Raw genomic sequence first — 18154 nt, 5'->3', positions numbered from 1 at the left:
TCTCATACATCATGTATAAATGTGAATAAGGGATGATTATCTATTCATGTAAATATAATTATGGATTTAAGATAGGATTGAATGTATTATGAAAACAAACATATTATCCTTCATTTTTGGATTGTTTTTTAAATATCCATGTGCTGTTTAAACATATATAAGTTGTTGACTCCTAGAGAGTACGAAGACATTTTCCAAAAAAAAAAAAAAAATGTCTCCAGTTGTACACAAATACATGTTTTTATTAAATTATACTGTTGTAACAAATCAGTAAACTCAATTAAACCTGTTTTGCAGCATACAAACCTCTTTAGTGAGGATGTGCCAATTAGACATGATAGACAAACTAGACACCAACATTATAGTTGTGTATTTCAACCTGAACCCAAAAGCAACACCTCAAAATAAACTTAGTCTAGCATTTATACTAAATAAATAAACATTCCTGGTATGTTGAGATTTTTTTCTTCACTGTCAGACTTCAGATGGCATTACCTTTGGTCCACATTGGAGTTTAGTCTCTCCAGTAACCAGCTAACTATTTGGGAGAGTTGTCAAATAGTTGTCAAAATAGGAGACTGAAAAAAAAAGGTTGCAACATTATAAAACCTGTCAAAACAAGGCCTGGCTGTGTGAGGCTACATCTTTCAGAACTTTGAAAAGAGCTCATGATCAAAACAAAAGAAGAAACATTTCAATGATCTGCCGTCCATAATCCAGAAACACTCCAGAGAAGAAAAAGGAACGATGGCGCAATTGAAAGGCACGATGGTGATTCTGACTGTTCTCCACAAAAAGCATCTTTGACAAAAATCTCAGTGTTCATTTGGGTAAATCTGCAATGTAAAAATTATGTACTGTTTTAAGTGTACCAGGAACATTGGAATGACGAAGAAACAACTGACCTCTGAATAAGATGGAGGAGGCTGGACGTGGAAATGACGAATGCAACTGAATCCTGGACCATCCAACAACCAGTCTGGATGTGACTGACAGGTTAAAGTTCTGTGCTCCTCAAACCATTCCTCTGACACAACCTCTGCATAGCTGGGAGGGGCTATATAATAAAATGACAATTAGACAACGTTCATACAGCATATTTACCTTAATGACACAATTTATGTCCATCTATTCACAGTTTACCTTCAGCTACATCTGGTAGGGTAAATGTGGGGTATAGCAAACCCACAGTGGAATGGCTGCTCATGTCAAAGCTGTTGCCAAGAACATTGGTACAAATCACCACTGGAAGCTGCACCCTCAGATTTTTGGCACCTGGTATCTCAACAATAACCTGAAGCAGAGAAACACTACTCAAACAAGGGGGTTTAATATGTGTGCATTAACAAGAAGAGGTCAAAAGTATTGATTTTATTTTGGTAGTTGTGTAATTTAAGGTAGTAGAAAAACATTTTGGGTGGCACAGTGGTGCAGTGGGTAGCGCTGTCACCTCACAGCAAGAAGGTTGCTGATTTGAGTCCTGGTATAGGTCAGTTGGCATTTCTGTGTAGAGTTTGCATGTTCTCTTATGTTCACGTGGGTTTCCTCCGGGTGCTCCGTTTTCCCCCACGAGTCCAAAGACATGCGCTATAGGTGAATTGGGTAGGCTAAATTGTCCGTAGTGTATGTGTGTATGTCTTGGTCCTCTAGGTTGGGGGTTGAACATTGGGCTAACGACCCACCTAGTAATAATTAGATGTTACGAAACACCAACATGGAGCAGCGAAATATCACTTCGATAAAATTGTCCCTGGAAGTAAGATCAACATTTTACTACTGTATAACCATGGCAAGATTTAGTCATAGGCATTCTACACTGTAAAAAACTAATGACAAAAAGTCAAAACAACCAATATTTTTATGTTGATTTAAAGTATTTTAATAAGTTAATCAGGTTACAGGTAACTAAATTTAATAAGTAATAAAAAGTTTAACTTAATATTTGTAGTCAGTTTGATTGATGTAAGTTGAGATGACAAGAAAAGTCAATTTGATTCAACTAAAATAATTAAGTGAGCAATAAGTTTTTAGTGTACAGTAGGCATATGCCTATGTTTGCACGTTCAGGGCTGGGCCCAGTTACAATTAATTTTTCACTGTAATGCTAAAAAACTGTAAGACAATTACAATATTAATAGGAATAAACATGCAAATGTACTCTCTGTACTCACCCTCAAGTGGTTATAAACCTTTATGTGTTTCTTTCTTCTGCTGAACACAAAATAAGATTATTTAAAGAATGCTGTATTTAAAGAAAACCTGTAACCACTGTTTTTTTACTTAAAGAAAACCTGTAACCACTGACTTCAAAAGTAGGAAAAACAAATACTACAGAAGTCACAGGTTTTCAGCTTTCTTCAAAGTTTAGATTCTTGCTTTATTTCCCTTGACTCACATGTTTTCACGTTGGTTAAATATTATTTATTTTCCTTTGGCTTAAGGCTGATTTATATTTCTGTGTCAATCGCACAGCCTGCGTGTGGATGCATAGCCCTCGCCGTGGTCGATGCTGAAGCGCACCTCTCAAAAAAATGTAACTACACGTCGCAATGACGTGTAACGCAAGCTCTGTAATTGCTCGGCTTGGTATCGCTGATGAGTGTGGGCAAGACCAAGAGCCCCGCAAACCCATTGGAGAGAGTGTTTACAAGTGTCCAGTCCCGTAAAAGTGGTCCAGATGAAAACTTTTGTTTTGTGTTTACCTGTTAAAAGATGTTGCACGTCCGTCTGTTCCCACCTCAAAATGAGCAAGTTTGAGCTACTTATACAATAAGGTAGTGTTTAGAAAAACAAAACACCAGCGAAGACACAGAGGAACATAAAAACCAACTGCCAGCTAGCGTTTCGGAAGTGTTATTGCAGTGCTACACAAACAGCACGCAGAAGTATAAATGCACGACAACGTGCAAAGCATACACCATGGTTCACGCCGATCACTCAACGCAGAAGTATAAACAAGGACTTGGTCCCTTATTTATCAGGGATTGCCACAGTGGCAACCCCTGATTAATAAGGGACTAAGTCCTGGTTTATACTTCTGCGTTGAGTGATCATCACCAATGTGCTAAACCTACAACAGAATGGCTGGCTAGATGCTTTAACTGCTACCTCTGTGAACTGCAGTGCATATCCATATTTTGTGTTGAAGTAAAACCAGCAACCAAGGTAACATGAATATGAGGATATTTGCAGGGGAGGCACAACAACATCATCAATTTAACTGGTTTAAAGTAAACAGACTTTTTTCCATATTTTAAAAATTAATGGAAGCATCTGATATACAAATCAGCATGAGGTATAACATTGATCGAATTGTTTTTAATGCAAAATGTTTTGTATATAGTGCCTCTAAAAATGATTACTCACTGAAAGGAAGTATTCCACCCTCAGGATGTCTGAATTCAAGATGGAAGGAGAAACTGGAGGAATCTTCAGTGCGTTTCCATTCCATCTACTGGAAAAGTCTGATGCCACTACATTTCCTCTAGCACTGAAAACCACCTGCTTGGTGATTTTTGTTTTGCCATTGGCCATGTAGGTCTGTTTCTGGTATAACACTGCTTTTGGCAAAACTAGGCGAGAAGAGCGGTTCTCAATCAGAGCATCGATTGGGATTGATTCTCCTTGAGAAGAAGTAAAGGGAGTGTGACGAGATGAAAAGCAAAATATTTTAAATATCAAATGTTTAACATATCAGAAGGAAATACTTTCTGAATAATTCATATTTATTTTGAAACAAACTCTTGGGCTGTTTTTACAAAATATCTTAAGACTAAAAGTGTTTTTTGACTTGCCCATTTAGAAAAAATCTTAAAAATAATCTGCATGCCAGCACTAACTTTTAGACTTCTAAATGTTTTAGCACTAAAATTCAAACATACTACTCAGCTCACATACTATATAGTAGGGAAGTATGCAATTTGGACGCACCATTAACTAAAATGTTTATTGCCATTTAGAAGAACTCTTAAAGGTGAGTTTGTTGAGGGAATGTTTAAAATAAGATAAGATTAGATTACTATATACAGTACACTACTGTTTCAAAGTTTAAGGTCAGTACGTTTTTTTATGGAAAAAAATTCTCTTACGTTGTATAAAAAAATACAAAAATAACATAAGTATAACTTATTTTTTTATGTACTATTTTTGTAGCATTGTGGAAACCTTCATACACTTTTTTTAATAAAAGGGTTAAAAATCTCCCAACCTTCCAACAGATCATTTTGATTCACCTAGTTACAAATCTCATAATAATCTGCTCATTTTCTCTTACCATTGCAATAACCCTGTCGATCTATGTTGACAGTCAGTGAGATGGGACCTGAAGCAAATATCCAGCAGCCGATCATCTTCTTACAGGTTTGTGATACAGGAGACTGTAATGAAAATTCTGAATCAGAGGACAGGATGAAAATCTGACTTTTTAACAGTCTATATTCTTATTATAAATGAGCTCATGATGTTTTTCAGCTGACTTATATTATTGCAGAAGCTTTTAAGAATGTTTCATACCTATGATAGCATTATCACTATATTAGTTTCCCTTGCTGCAAAGTGTTTCAAAATAATAGTACAAAGACAAATTGAGAGAGCATCAATTTTCTAAGTACCTATATTTATACCTCTATACTGTACCTACTGTATGCAAGTAATGTAAACTTAACTTATGTGAAAGTGAAGCATCCACCAAATGCATACTTCGGTACTTTTGTTTACTGTTTTATAAATACTGTGAATTTGGACTATACTTCTAAATTTCTTGAATTGGATGGGCATTTTTCATATACTTACTATTAATGTTGGCATATTAACATCGATGTGATTAATGATGCAAAGCTCTCTGCAAACACACTGATTCTCAGTGAAAGGCTTTTTTAAAACTGCCTGCACCATATAGTAAACACGACCATGTTTTCCAGAGAATGAGGAAACCAAGGGGCTAGGAAACAAGAAAAAAAGTCATTCATGTGCATACAGGAAATATTCTGTATACATATATATTTAAAAATAATAATAATAGCCTTTGTGTTAGGACTAAATGCAACCAAAAAGTGTAATGTTTCAGTACATCCTAAACACCAGGAATATCAGAGCATCAAGAAGCTAATCACTTAATGACCGTAGGAGACCCAGCATGATGGAGTTATGCTGGCCCCTGTCCCATTCTTAGAATGGCCCTGCCCTACTTACCTCTGAGGTAGCTGCAGTACAAAAGGGATTACATGTGTGCCACTATCAAGGATGAAGCCTTGGATACCTAATCAGACATTAAAGAATCAAACAGTACCCCATTCATAGATTTGAAGGCAATTGAACATAGCACACTTGAATCACCATCACAAATATACACGCTGAATGTGTAAAAATGTTATGTAACATACTGCACTGCAGAAGGCCTACCTGTAGCTCCTACAAGTGTCTTAGATAAGGAAAGGTATTTCCTCTCTTCTGAACAGCGGGACTGCTTATGCATCCAGCTCACCTGAGCATATCCTTTCAGCAAAACTTTTATGGTTTTGACTGTGGTTTCTTCTGAGAGTTTGAGTGAAATATGTCCAGATACTACTTCACCAGAGCTGTAACCACCTCTCTGCTCATTGTCAAGGATCAAATCCAGTGTTTTTTCTTCAGTATGTGTCATCTTGGTTTCTGTAGAAGCAATAAGAGTGTATTTCATTATGTAGTAATTAGATTTTGACAATGCTGATACACGCTTGCGCGCGCACACAGGCGTTTGTTTGACTGGTGAGGACACTGCATAGAGGTGTAAACCTTTCTCTTGCCTGTTTGTAAATGTAAATGTAAATTTGGTGTAACACAGATGTTTTCTTAACACCTTTATGAAGGTCAACATAAATAATACAACCACCCATGAATCAAATTTGGCGGACAATAATAAATAAACAAAAATAAACATATCTCACTTTACTGAAGAAGCCCAACCACGCATCGTGCAACGCAGACCACGCCCAGTGTTTCATTTGTACACGGCAATTGGCTGAATTACATGTCTTTCAGTCCCTATCCCCGCCCATCTAAATGTTAATGTCATTCAATGTGTCCGATTTTTAAATAAATAATTTAAATATATGTACTCTCATCAAACATTGGATTTAAATATTACATTTATATTTTTAAAAAATTAGATACATAATACTGGATATTTAAACATGCCCACTTTTCAAGCAAATCCATATCAAATCAGATTAGACATGAGACCGCCTACACATTGTTTTGATTGGTCAGTTTTTGACTCCAGAGCCAATAAGCGATCATTAATTCTAAACCACGATGACTTGTTACTTTTAGATGTATGCCGAAGCTGTTGTGATCAAAAAAGTGCTTCTCATTACTAGAAACCTCCACAAAGCTATCAAAAGAGCTGACGAGGTATGTTCCGTTTTCTTTAGAACACAGTATTATCATTATTAGTATTATTTGATACATTGTTTCTTTGTTTATTTAATGTAGGCTAAATGTACTCTCATGTCCACCACTTTCATCACAAACGTGGTGTGTGCTAGTGTTTTTGGGCCACGTTTTTAATATAGGATGATAGTACAACTTTGGTTCTCTGTATTTTTCATTAATATTTTGACTAAAATGTAAGATTGTGTTTTAACTATTTTAATAACTTAAATACAGATAGAAAATAACGTGTCCTTGTTAAATTTTTATGTTTACATTTGTGATGTGTTCGTATTCAAAACAAATGTTACTAAAGACTTGCTTCAAAAAGGCATCTAGAGGATTAGTAACAATTTTTATAAAGATATTTTCCTGTAGGGCTCTAATATTTGTGTTTTTTTCCTAGATGAAGATCTAGATAAAATAAAAATAAAATCGCTAATTTGAGGTTACCTTTGTTTTGTGCAGTCAATCTACCCTTTGTAAAGGACTAATAGACATCAATTCTGTTAAAGCACACATACAGTATATTTCATACAGTCATATTAAATATTTAAATGTGACACAGGCTACTTTGTTGGGATTATATTGTTTACAAGTTTTTACAATTGAGATGCAGACAGCAAATAACGCTAATTTTTCTATTGACAGGATAAGGTGTTTGTTTTGTAATCTGTTAAGATGACCTCACACTTATCTTGGGTCAGCCTCCATCCCACCTTGAGGGTGTTTAACTGAAGAGATTCTCCTCTCCCTGCTGAAGTGTCTTCTCTTTATCACCACCCAATGGTCAGTAAGCAATCCTACAAGACAAGTGTCTTGAGCATTATGTGCTCACTACAGCGTAAATGAAAGCAGCATTTATAGCAGAGCATCGGCATTGTTTATAAGCGATAAGCACACACTACTTAAATATTTGTGTCTGGGTAATAACAGCAATCCATTGCATTCAATGTCCAAAATCCAAATATTTATTTTTACATTTAGAGGATATTCTCCATCTATTGACTTTTGAGATCATATTTTAATTAACTAAAATAACAAATGCAATGAAAGGAGGACTGGCGAACCCATTCGCAGTGATGCCGAATGCGGTCGAAAGCAGTAACAGTTAGATGTACTGCATTGTTTGATAGGATTATTCAGCATGAGCGAAAAAGGGAGGTCAGAATCAGGTCATTGCATGCAATAATCTCAGTTACAGGCGCCATCAGTACAGAAAATGTGAGGGTTTGCAGCTTACCTAGAGTGTATGCGAGTTGTGCTGTGTGTGTGTATGTGTGTTTGGACTGCAATCTCCCCTGTGGGCTAATAGATTCGAGATGACATGTTCTCCGCTTCCATGCTGAATGTTCAGTGAACTTTCTGGCACAGAGGCTGCCTCTAAAGTGGGTTCAACCAGAGGTTAATATAAACAAACAGCAGAAAATGGAGAGCCAGGGATTATTAAATGTTAGGATGACTGACAAATCCCTCATTGCCATTAGCCCCTGGCCTTCACCTATGCCCCGCTTTCCAAAAAATACTGTACCGTGGCCCGACAATTTTCTTTCATTCTTTCTTCTTCTTTTTTTTTTTTTTTTTTGAAAGTGCCATGTTTAGTGCCAGCCATTGGGGGCTGGGGTTTGTAATGTGCGGTCAGGATGTGACTCACTTGGTCAGAGAAAGCTTTTTGCCAAAAGATCCCATCATTACGGATGAAAGATGAGCTAATGAGTTTATGAATATGAAGTGTTGGGAGGTGTTTATGACTGCAGATGTGGCATCATCTAGCACAGGGCTTTTCAGTCGTTAAAATGCCATGAACTCCCAAATACAGTATGATTGAAATGCAAAAACAGCTAGTATTTAATGAAATTATTATTATTATTATTGTTTTTTGGTGATGTTTCTATGTAGTTAACTGCTATTAAGAAAAATATATGCAAACACAATCTGATTATGGATAGTTTCAGTCTTATTTGTGCGTTTGTTATTTCGCCTATACTAATTTGTGTTTTATTTAATCGTTTTTTTATTATTGTAATTGTTATTAATATTTATTTGTGATGTTTCTATGTAGTTAGTCGCTATTAAGTAAAAAAAAAACTATACAAACACAATCTAATTATGGATCATTTCAGTCTTATTCATGCATTATAATGTGTCTTTTATTTAATAGTTGTTGTTGTTATTATTGTTGTTGTAGTAGTTGTATTATGTTTATCACTTGTTATTGCATGTATAACTTTTCCACCAACCACTTTGAATTACTCTGAGCAAGCATATAATTCCTTAATATCACATTATGAATTATATTATGAATTGGCAGTCATCACAGATCATTAGATTTGTTTGTTTTTGACCATATTATTTTCTTGGTTAAGGGTATAAAACAATTAAAAGGAAATACTTTATTTAAAGCAATTAAAACAATTACAATTTTGACTTAAAATAGTTTTTACAACATGATCAAAACTATTTGACTTAAACTTAATTAATTTTATAATTTGACCTATTTTATTACTGGAAACTTGGATGTTTATAAACAAAAATACATGTGCATGACAAAATATGAATAAAATAAAAAAATAAATGTTTGGGTTCATACAGTGCTCAGCATATACAAGTACACCCCTCACAAATCTATAAATTAATATTTTTAATAGAAAGCTATACGATATTATATTTGTGCATACACATTAGATTAGTCAGTACTAAAGCTAATTCTGGAGCATATCTAACAAAATAACTTACGATAATAGTCCAAAAACTAGTACACGCTAATTTATATGTCATAGAAAAACATTGAATGCAAATTTAAAAAAAGAGGAATAATCTAGAGAAGCAGAAAAATTGAAAGATTTAGTTAAAATTTTGTAGGTTGTACTTTTTTTTTTGCAATATTTTGCTTGAATTTAATAGTATTATCTGTTAATTTCTAAAAATGTTTGGTGACTAAAATATTATTTTAATAAATATATCTGTTTAATAAATCAGTTTTGTTTAAATGCACCAAAATACATTGCCTATATTTACTGAAAAATGGATAAAAATATTCATTTTCAAAATGGGTGTACTCAATTATGCTGAGCACTGTAGGTGGAAAAAGAGCAATAATAGCAGGCCAGCCTGAATTCCAATGTGCACTTCTATGAAAATAAATATTATTTAAATATTGACAATAAGTGGGACGCATTCATATGAATTATATTTTGTCTTTTTTAGAAAAGTGTTTTTTTTAATAATTAGAAATAGAAAATCACACGCACTGCCCTCTTGTGGATAATACCTCAAATAGCATGACTTTTAAATAAATTGCTTCTTTTCAACTTTTATGATTATAACAATGAAACATCACCATCTACCATCATCATTTGCAGCTTGCTTTAAAAAAAAAGTACAGAGAGTTTAGTCTGTTATCTACGGATGGGTAAACCCTAATTGCAGCTCAGGCTTTGACAGATTGTGTATGGAAAATGATTGTGTTTTTTTTTTCTCCCCTAGTTAACAATAACTGCAGCCCTTCTTTGAAATTTCTGCTCATATGGAAAGAGTTAATTCCAGGATGTGAATTGTCCCTGTCCGAGCAGCTGAAATTTATCACTGCCAGCACCAATGTGCAAATTTTGTGATGTCTGCAGTGCATTGTTAACAGTGATTGTCATCTAATTAAATCGTGGCTCGTCACAAGAGATGCTTTTTATGCTGAGATAAGCATTGGGAGTCTACTCAAGCGTTCCCAAGATCAATAAAGATGTTCCCTTCTGGATTACGAATAGTCTGAGGGTTACACGGGGCAAAGGAATTAATTAGGAAAGAATTCTTATATCCCCCCATAGACATGGACGCAGTTTAACTTTCATAGTTGGGTTGTTGAGGTGTGAAGGGGGTATTTAAGTGGTTTGATATCAGCTTTCACTCTGCTTTAATGTAAATGGTTAAGAGAAAGCATCAGGAAAAAAACTTTTGAATTCTAATCTACCCCAGTGATACCAATGAAAAGCTAAAACTACATTTAGGTTGCAGTATGTGGCATGTGTTTTGTTGGATATATACAGTATGTGTAGATTAAGGCAAAATTAATAGTCCTGTGAAATGAAAAAACATCTATATTTTCCCAAGTGCTGTTTAACAGATGGGTGACACGATGGCTCAGTTTGGATGTTCTCCCAGTGTTGGCGTGGGTTTCCTCTGGGTGCTCCGGTTTCCCCCACAGTCCAGAGGCATGCGGTATATGTGCATTGAATAAACTAAATTGGCTGTAGTGAATGTGTGTGCATGTGAGCGTGTATGGGTGTTTCCTAGTTCTGGGTTTCAGCTGGACGGGTATCCGCTGTGTACAACGTATGCTGGATAAGTTGGCGATTCATTCAGCTGTGGCGACCCCTGATGATTAAAGGGATTAAGCTGAAGGAAAATGGAAGATTTTTTTTTTTTTTTTTTTCACAAATTTAATTTATGCATTTTCTTGGTCATTACTTCAGTACTTACCATCTTCAGTGTCGTGATCTTGTAGAAATTGCTATAATATGATGGTTTGCTGTTATGATCAATTGTTTTATTTATTTATTTTTTTAATTCTTTGTTTATTGGTTTTAATGAACATGCAAACAAACAAGCACAAAGCCAAGGATATCAGTAGACACAAGTATAGCAGCAAAAGTCATACAATGTGTATATATATATATATATATATATATATATATATATATATATATATATATATATATATATATATATATATATATATATATATATATATATATATATATATATATATATATAATATTTAAATAGAAATGCAAACAGAATACAAAAATCATAATAAACAAATAAAGTTGTGGTTGAGTAAAGTCACACTTATTATTAAAAGACATCTGAGGCATCAGAGAGTCAAAGGTTCATTTAGAGGCATCCATATTTTTTGAAAGACATCCCCTTTGTTTCTTTAGTATGTATATAGTTCCAAGATCATTGTTTCATTCAAGAGTTGTATTAATCAATATTAGTATTTATTTTATCAAAAATAATTGATCATTACATTTGAATTTTCAGTTCAGATTTTTTTTTAGACACTAAAAACTGTTGGGTTCCATTGGGTCCCAAAGTTAACATAACAAATTTAAATGGAGTTAACATAAAAAAAAACTTTTTTGGGGGGAAGCTTATTTAAGCTGCTATTAAATAATTTAGTTTGAACATTTAAAACTATAATATATATACTTCCATACACCTTAAAGTGACATTTAAAGGCTAACCTAGGTTAACTAGGCAGATTAGGGTAATCAGGCAATTTATTATATAACAATGGTTTGTTCTGTAGACTATCAAAAAAATAGCTTATAGGCACTAATAATTTTGACCTTAAAATGGGTTTTAAAAAATTGAAAACTGCTTTTATTCTAGCTGAAATGAAAAGAAAAAAATTCAAAGGGGAACTAATAATTCTGACTTCAACAGTTTGTTTTTTTTGTAGTATTTTGGAAACTATGATGCATTTTACTTCAAGGATGCTTTGATTTTAAAAAAGAAAACTTCAAAATAATAGCTTTTATTTGCCATCTTATTCATTACATTATAAATGTTACATTACTTTCACTCTTAAATAAACTTCACACAGTATATTGTTATGAATACAAATAAATACATGTTTGCATAAGGTATTTTCAAATGGTGTTGTATCAGTTTATGAATGCTAGAATATTTGAAGAATTATGTAACTGAATACTAATCATAATGCAAGCATGGGTTGCAGCTGGATGGGCATCCGCTGTGTAAAACATATGCTGGATAAGTTGGCGGTGGCTGTGGCCACCCCAGATTAATAAAGGGACTAAGCCAAAAATGAATGAATGAATGAATGAATGAATGAATGAATACTAATCATAATGCAAGAGTGTGTGGGTGTTTCCCAGTACTGGGTTGCAGCTAGAAGGGCATCCGCTGTTAAAACAAATGCTGGATAAGTTGGCGGTTCATTCCACTGTTGCGACCCAAGATTAATAAAAGGACTAAGCCGAAATTGAATAAATGAATGAATGAATTGTAATGCAAGAATGTATGGGTGTTTCCCACTTCTGGGTTGCAGAAGGGCATCCGCTGTGTAAAACATATGCTGGATAAGTTGCGACCCCTGATGAATAAAGGGACTACGTCGAAGGAAAATAAATTAACAATTGAATGAATGAATACTAATCATGCTTAAAATTCAGCTTTAAATTATATTGAAAGTGTTATTTAATTTAACATTTAATGTCACTTTTTTGTTACTGCATTTTTATTCTGAAATGCATGCAGCCTTTGTGAGCAGGATAAGCTTATTATCATAAAACATTAAAAAGGTAGTGTATGCACAGGTATTGCATGTTCTGTTTAAATCGGACTTGAATTGAGTTGTTTTAAATAGATGACTTTCAGCCAAATGTGTGTTCTGTATATTCCTGCAGATACTATTGATTTATTTAGTGCATCCAGGCAGCAAACGTGTGGTGAGCCCTAACTGTCTAAGTACACTCTCATCAGTTTTAACGTGTTCAGTCTCATTGACTTGACACAAGCCAGGGTCTCAGTCCAATTCATTGCATTGCTCCCCCTCCAAAGAGCACAGCTTGAGACCCTTAGCAAAATCAACAGTACTTTTTAGTGCTGAAATGCAGTCAAATCCATATATAATAACACGTTTTTGCTAAAAAAAAGGCAGACTACACGCATGGCATTTTATTGTGACTTGAGTGAGCGATCACTTTTGTTGCTGCTGTTATCATGGAACAATCCCAAATTTCAGCGTCTTTGTTCTGGCTCTTTTTGTAGACGTGCCACATATGCACAGAGTGTGTTTTAAAAGCGTGCTCAGGTGCAAGGCGGTGTCATCCCCCATTGCTTATGCATGTGTGGAGTGAGAGGTGAGCTTGCTAAAAGACACATAGAAAATAGACTGATTGGAAAATAAAGGTAGGCATTGGCCGTTTAATGCACTCACACCCTAACCCTGCCATTCTTTCATCAGCCCACCATTGCACAACCCACCCCACGCACGAAAGCATTTTTTTCCATTGGCCTTGTGGAAAGTGAACAAAGGCAACTGGTTAAAAAAAAAGTGGACAAGGAAGAAAAGCATATCTGTATAATCCAAGGGTGCTCAGAAGTAGCTTGGGGTTAAACCTCCCTTCACGCCTTGTTCCTATTTCACACTTTAATGGCATTTTAATGTGACTGTCACTCTGAGGAAGGGTTCACAGCGTTCAGGTGTGGTCTTCAGAAGAGCTGGAGGAGGGGAAAACTTAGAGTGCAATTTAATAGGAAAAAAATAGTATTATATAATCCTAAGTAATATACTTTTATTGGGACAAAAAACTATAGAGGCAGAGATAAAAATAGGTGACACCCAGTATGTATGCATGTATGCATGTATGTATGTATGTATGTATGTATGCATGTGTTTTTAAAATATTTTTATTTATTTATGCTTCTGAGCATACACTTAAAAGTGCTGTTTGTAAGTTTTTGACTCTTATAAAGCATAAAAATACCATAATACTTTTGCAGACATTTAAGAAACATGCCAAGTGAACATACAGTACTTGTTTATCTAAAAAAACAATGCTGAAGTCAGATATTCTGCTTTGAAAGTGTTTTGGTAATTTTAACCTGCCCAATGGCAGTTTAACCAATTAAATTTCAGCACCTCGGGTTACCTTGGTGGAAAACCGCGTATTTCATTCATTCAGAAAGGCTCTGAAAGCATGCGTCTTTGACCAAAATGCGACCTTCGGTGGACAGTAGCAGACTCTAAAATGAGACGCAGATTCAGAGTTCCACATGAGGTTATTAATTAGCAAATAATATAAATATTACAAGCATAAACATTAGGTGAGCAGGTTACATTGTAACCATGTCTCCTAACAACATGCTTCATGACTAGATTTGAAGTGATGAGCGATTTGGCTGTTTGCGCCAGACGAAACATGACAGAAATATAAATACAGCCATTCAGATGCACAGAATATGCACTCACTAGTTTGGTTTATAATCTATTTAATACATATTAACACTTTTTAACGTTATTAAATGTACAGTACATGCTGAATCACTCTAGTTTAGTTCTGAAGTTTAATTTCAAACAGTTTATTTTATTTTCAAGATCTGAGGTGAACTATCTGCTGCTGTTTTCAGTAGTATGGCAATAAATGTCATGTAAAATGGCATTAAAACTCACATTATTAGCATTTAACACTGAATAAAGCACATGAGGTGTATCTGAGGTGATCATTGTCAGTTTTATGTTGTTCACCTGTGAGAAATAGAAGTCGTTTCTAATATATCAATTCAAGGTGTTGGTTAGGGCAAAAACTCCTTTTAATATGGAAAGTATTCTTTCTATCGGGTGCTGTTGCTTTTATTTAGAACAAGGTTTAAATAACTCACTCTTGCCATCAATCTGGCAACCTGCACTTGCATTTGTTTTGATCCAGGAGTGCAATACCTAGTTCAACCACTGGGTGTCAAACTTGCATACTGCACCTTTAAATAGTTTACACACATACATCCTTGTGCAAGTGTCATTATGGGGACTTCCATGGATTTAATGATTTTTATATAATTATAATTTATTTTTGTAATTGTGCTTTCTATTTTTTTAAATGAGGTCTGATTGTGATAAAATATTTGTACATACTCTTGGAAATCCACCCTTTCTCATTTAAAAAAAATTATTTCATGCAAAATGATACTTTTAAAAAATAATTTACAGTTTGTATAGTTTGTTTCTTTATTTTAATTTTTTTTATAATATGCATTATACGCCAATTATTCAAGAAACAATTAAAAGTCACTTTCTTAATTTTAAAACCATGGAGGTTTCAGTGAAACACTTAAGACATCAGAGACTTTTTTTTCTCTATGATATTTATTTAATAATGACATCATGTCATTTATAATGCCTGAGTTATACTAGCAAAAATAAAACGCTCTCAGACAAATATAGCTTAATTATTTCTTAGCAAAAATATCAAGATATACACAGTTAAAATAAGAATAATAAGCCCTTCTGAATGACCCCCCCCCCCTTATTTCCCCCAATTTCGGTTTAACAAAAAGCAAAACAATTTTTTCAACACATTTCACAAACATAATAGTTTTAATAACTCATTTCTAATAACTGATTTCTATTATCTTTGCCATGATGACAGTATATAAGACCATACAACAAGACCAAGGAGCTCATTGTGGACTTCAGGAAGGGACAAGCAGACTCGCATGATCCCATCCATATTAATGGGATGGCCGTTGAGCCTGTCTCATCCTTCAAGTTCCTGGGGACCCACATCTCAAAGGACCTTTCCTGGACCACTAACACCTCCAGCCTGGTCAAGAAAGGCTCACCAGCGCCTATTTTTCATAAGGCAACTTAAGAAGAACCAGCTTTCATCAGCTGTCTTGGTGAACTTCTACCGCTGAACAATAGAAAGCATCCTGACCAACTGCATCACAGTCTGGTATGGAAGCTGCTCTGTTGCTGAGCGTAAGGCACTGCAGCGGGTGGTGAAAACTGCCCAATGCATCACAGGGACTACACTGCCAGCCATTGAGGACATCCAGAAGAAACACTGTCTGCGCCGAGCATGCAGTATTCTTAGGGACACCTCTCACCCTGCTCACAGACTGTTTTCTCTGTTCTTCCGGCAGGCGCTTCAGGCTCCCCCGGACAAAAACCAGCAGACTGAGGAACAGCTTTTTCCTCAGAGCTGTCTCCCTTTTGAACTCTTCCCCTCACTGACTCTTTTGCCCCCCCCCCCCCCCACCCCCCACACAAAAAATACATGACTGCACACTTCTGATTATTAATAGCAACCTGTACATATATTCATTTATTGTAAATCTCTGTTCATAGCTAATACAACCTGTATATAATGTTATAGTACATCCATCTGTAAATATTGCCATAGTTTTTCTATAACTGCACTTTATAACTTATACCTGTATCCTTCACTTGCTGCTATTGCACTGCTGGTTAGACTAAACTGCATTTAGTTGCATTGTACTTGTACATGCGTAATGACAATAAAGTTAAATCTAATCTAATATTTTACTTGATATTTTTAATCTTAAAATGCATTTTAAAATATTAACTAGGTTAGTTAGGGTATTAGGGTAATTAGGCATAATTAGGGTAATTAGGCATGTCATACCTCGTACCTCAATTTAAAATTGGGATTATAATTAACCAGGAACCACAGTTCAAAACACGTGATTTGTGGAGTCATTTCAAGATATAACTCTAATATGGAAGATTTTTTTCACAGGTCTGTGGATGTTTTTAAGGCCTGTGATTTAAGTTAATTTAAATCATTTGGGCGCAGGAAATTATAAATTATAAAAGTTTGCTGCTTTAATGAAGAGTGTTTAATTATTTAATACAATAAAGACTATGCAATGTTATTTTACATCTGATTATTGAATTTCTTTTCTTCAGTACAGTTAGACTCTACCAAAAGCCATAAAGCATTAGTTTTTTTTAATCCTTATGTTTTTTTTTCATCTGTGCTTTTATTTAGTATAATTTATGCTGTATAAATATCAAATTAGCATATAAAATTATAATTTCTTTCCAAATAGGATAATTTTGTGAAACTAATATGTTCTTATTGCAATTTCAGTTTTTTTTCCAATATCATGCAGACCTAGGCAATGGAAAAAGAAATATCACTTAAGGGGGCTAATAATATTGACCTTATTATTATTATTATTATTATTATTTTTATTTATTTATTTTTTTTAATTAAATAAACTGCTTTTATTCTAGCCAAAATACAACAAATAAGACTATTTACAGAAGAAAAAAATATAATGGGAAATTCTATCTATCTATCTATCTATCTATCTATCTATCTATCTATCTATCTATCTATCTATCTATCTATCTATCTATCTATCTATCTATCTATCTATCTATCTATCTATCTATCTATCTATCTATCTATCTATCTATCTATCTATCTATCTATCTATCTATCTATCTATCTATCTATCTATCTATCTATCTATATTAGTGTGTATATTTTAGTCAATACTGTGCACTCTTACCCTGTTCACCTCAAAAATTGACAGTTTTGGAAAGATTTTTGAAGGGATAGGTGAAGATATGAAGAATGGCTTTCCTGATGGAAATGAGAGATTACCTACTTCATTTATTTCAGTTTAGATACACATTTGATTTGATGGGATCAGATAGGATATACCTCAAGCTGTCCTCTTTTCTCAGCGATTAGATATGCTGAGTTTGTACACATCAAAACACAGACTGAGACGAGCAAAAAGCATACTTTACATGTCTTTTTTTAAAATAGGGAGCACGTTTTAACAAAAGAAAATTATAATAGACCTTGATTTGATACCTAGGAGAGTATATTGTCCTCGGAGAAGCAGAGCGAATGCGTGTGAGGCAGATTCATTCAGGAGTTCCACATTAGCGTGGCGGCCAGTGTTATTACAGCTGTTATGAAATCTTGACAAAGGGGTGAATTCCACTCTCTCTTCCTCAATAATTGCTTTTTAACGGTCTGTCCTCTGTATCCATGGAAACATAAAAACGCCACAGAAAACACAGGAATTCCGGTTATTGGCTCAATGAAGCCATCAACTGGGCACATTATAGACCAACACTGAAGTTTCGCTAAGAGCCGAATCTGTATTTTTTAACAAGCATAAAGATATAATTTAGATTTTTATAGATGTCATGTGAGGCAGTAAGACATTTATAGACTAT

The 18154-nt window shown here is 34.5% G+C and overlaps 1 protein-coding gene across 1 annotated transcript; it reads right to left on the bottom strand.

Moving 5' to 3' along the window:
* Nucleotides 1-328: 328 nt before the first annotated feature.
* LOC130245385 (arrestin domain-containing protein 4-like) lies at nt 329-5641 on the bottom strand. Its single transcript, XM_056478048.1, has 8 exons — nt 5401-5641; nt 5191-5257; nt 4792-4939; nt 4274-4376; nt 3367-3623; nt 1144-1294; nt 906-1057; nt 329-836 (listed from the first exon to the last, which is right to left on the bottom strand). Exons 1-8 carry the CDS (start codon nt 5639-5641, stop codon nt 816-818), a joined length of 1140 nt encoding a protein of 379 aa, XP_056334023.1. The 3' UTR covers nt 329-815.
* Nucleotides 5642-18154: the final 12513 nt, after the last annotated feature.

The sequence above is a fragment of the Danio aesculapii genome, chromosome 18 (assembly GCF_903798145.1).
Source record: "Danio aesculapii chromosome 18, fDanAes4.1, whole genome shotgun sequence".
Classification (NCBI taxonomy): Eukaryota; Metazoa; Chordata; class Actinopteri; order Cypriniformes; family Danionidae; genus Danio; species Danio aesculapii.
Note: the sequence above shows the minus strand (reverse complement) of the source record. Positions and strands in the feature narration are given on the sequence as shown.

What these genes read in the sequence shown, in the direction of transcription:
- LOC130245385 (XM_056478048.1), bottom strand. Translation starts at nt 5,641, where the DNA reads ATGACACATACTGAAGAAAAAACACTGGATTTGATCCTTGACAATGAG. An exon ending in GTACTGCAGCTACCTCAGAG is followed by an intron (nt 4,940 to 5,190) that starts GTAAGTAGGGCA and finishes CTTGTTTCCTAG; the next exon opens with CCCCTTGGTTTCCTCATTCT. An exon ending in TCGACAGGGTTATTGCAATG is followed by an intron (nt 3,624 to 4,273) that starts GTAAGAGAAAAT and finishes CTTCTTCTCAAG; the next exon opens with GAGAATCAATCCCAATCGAT.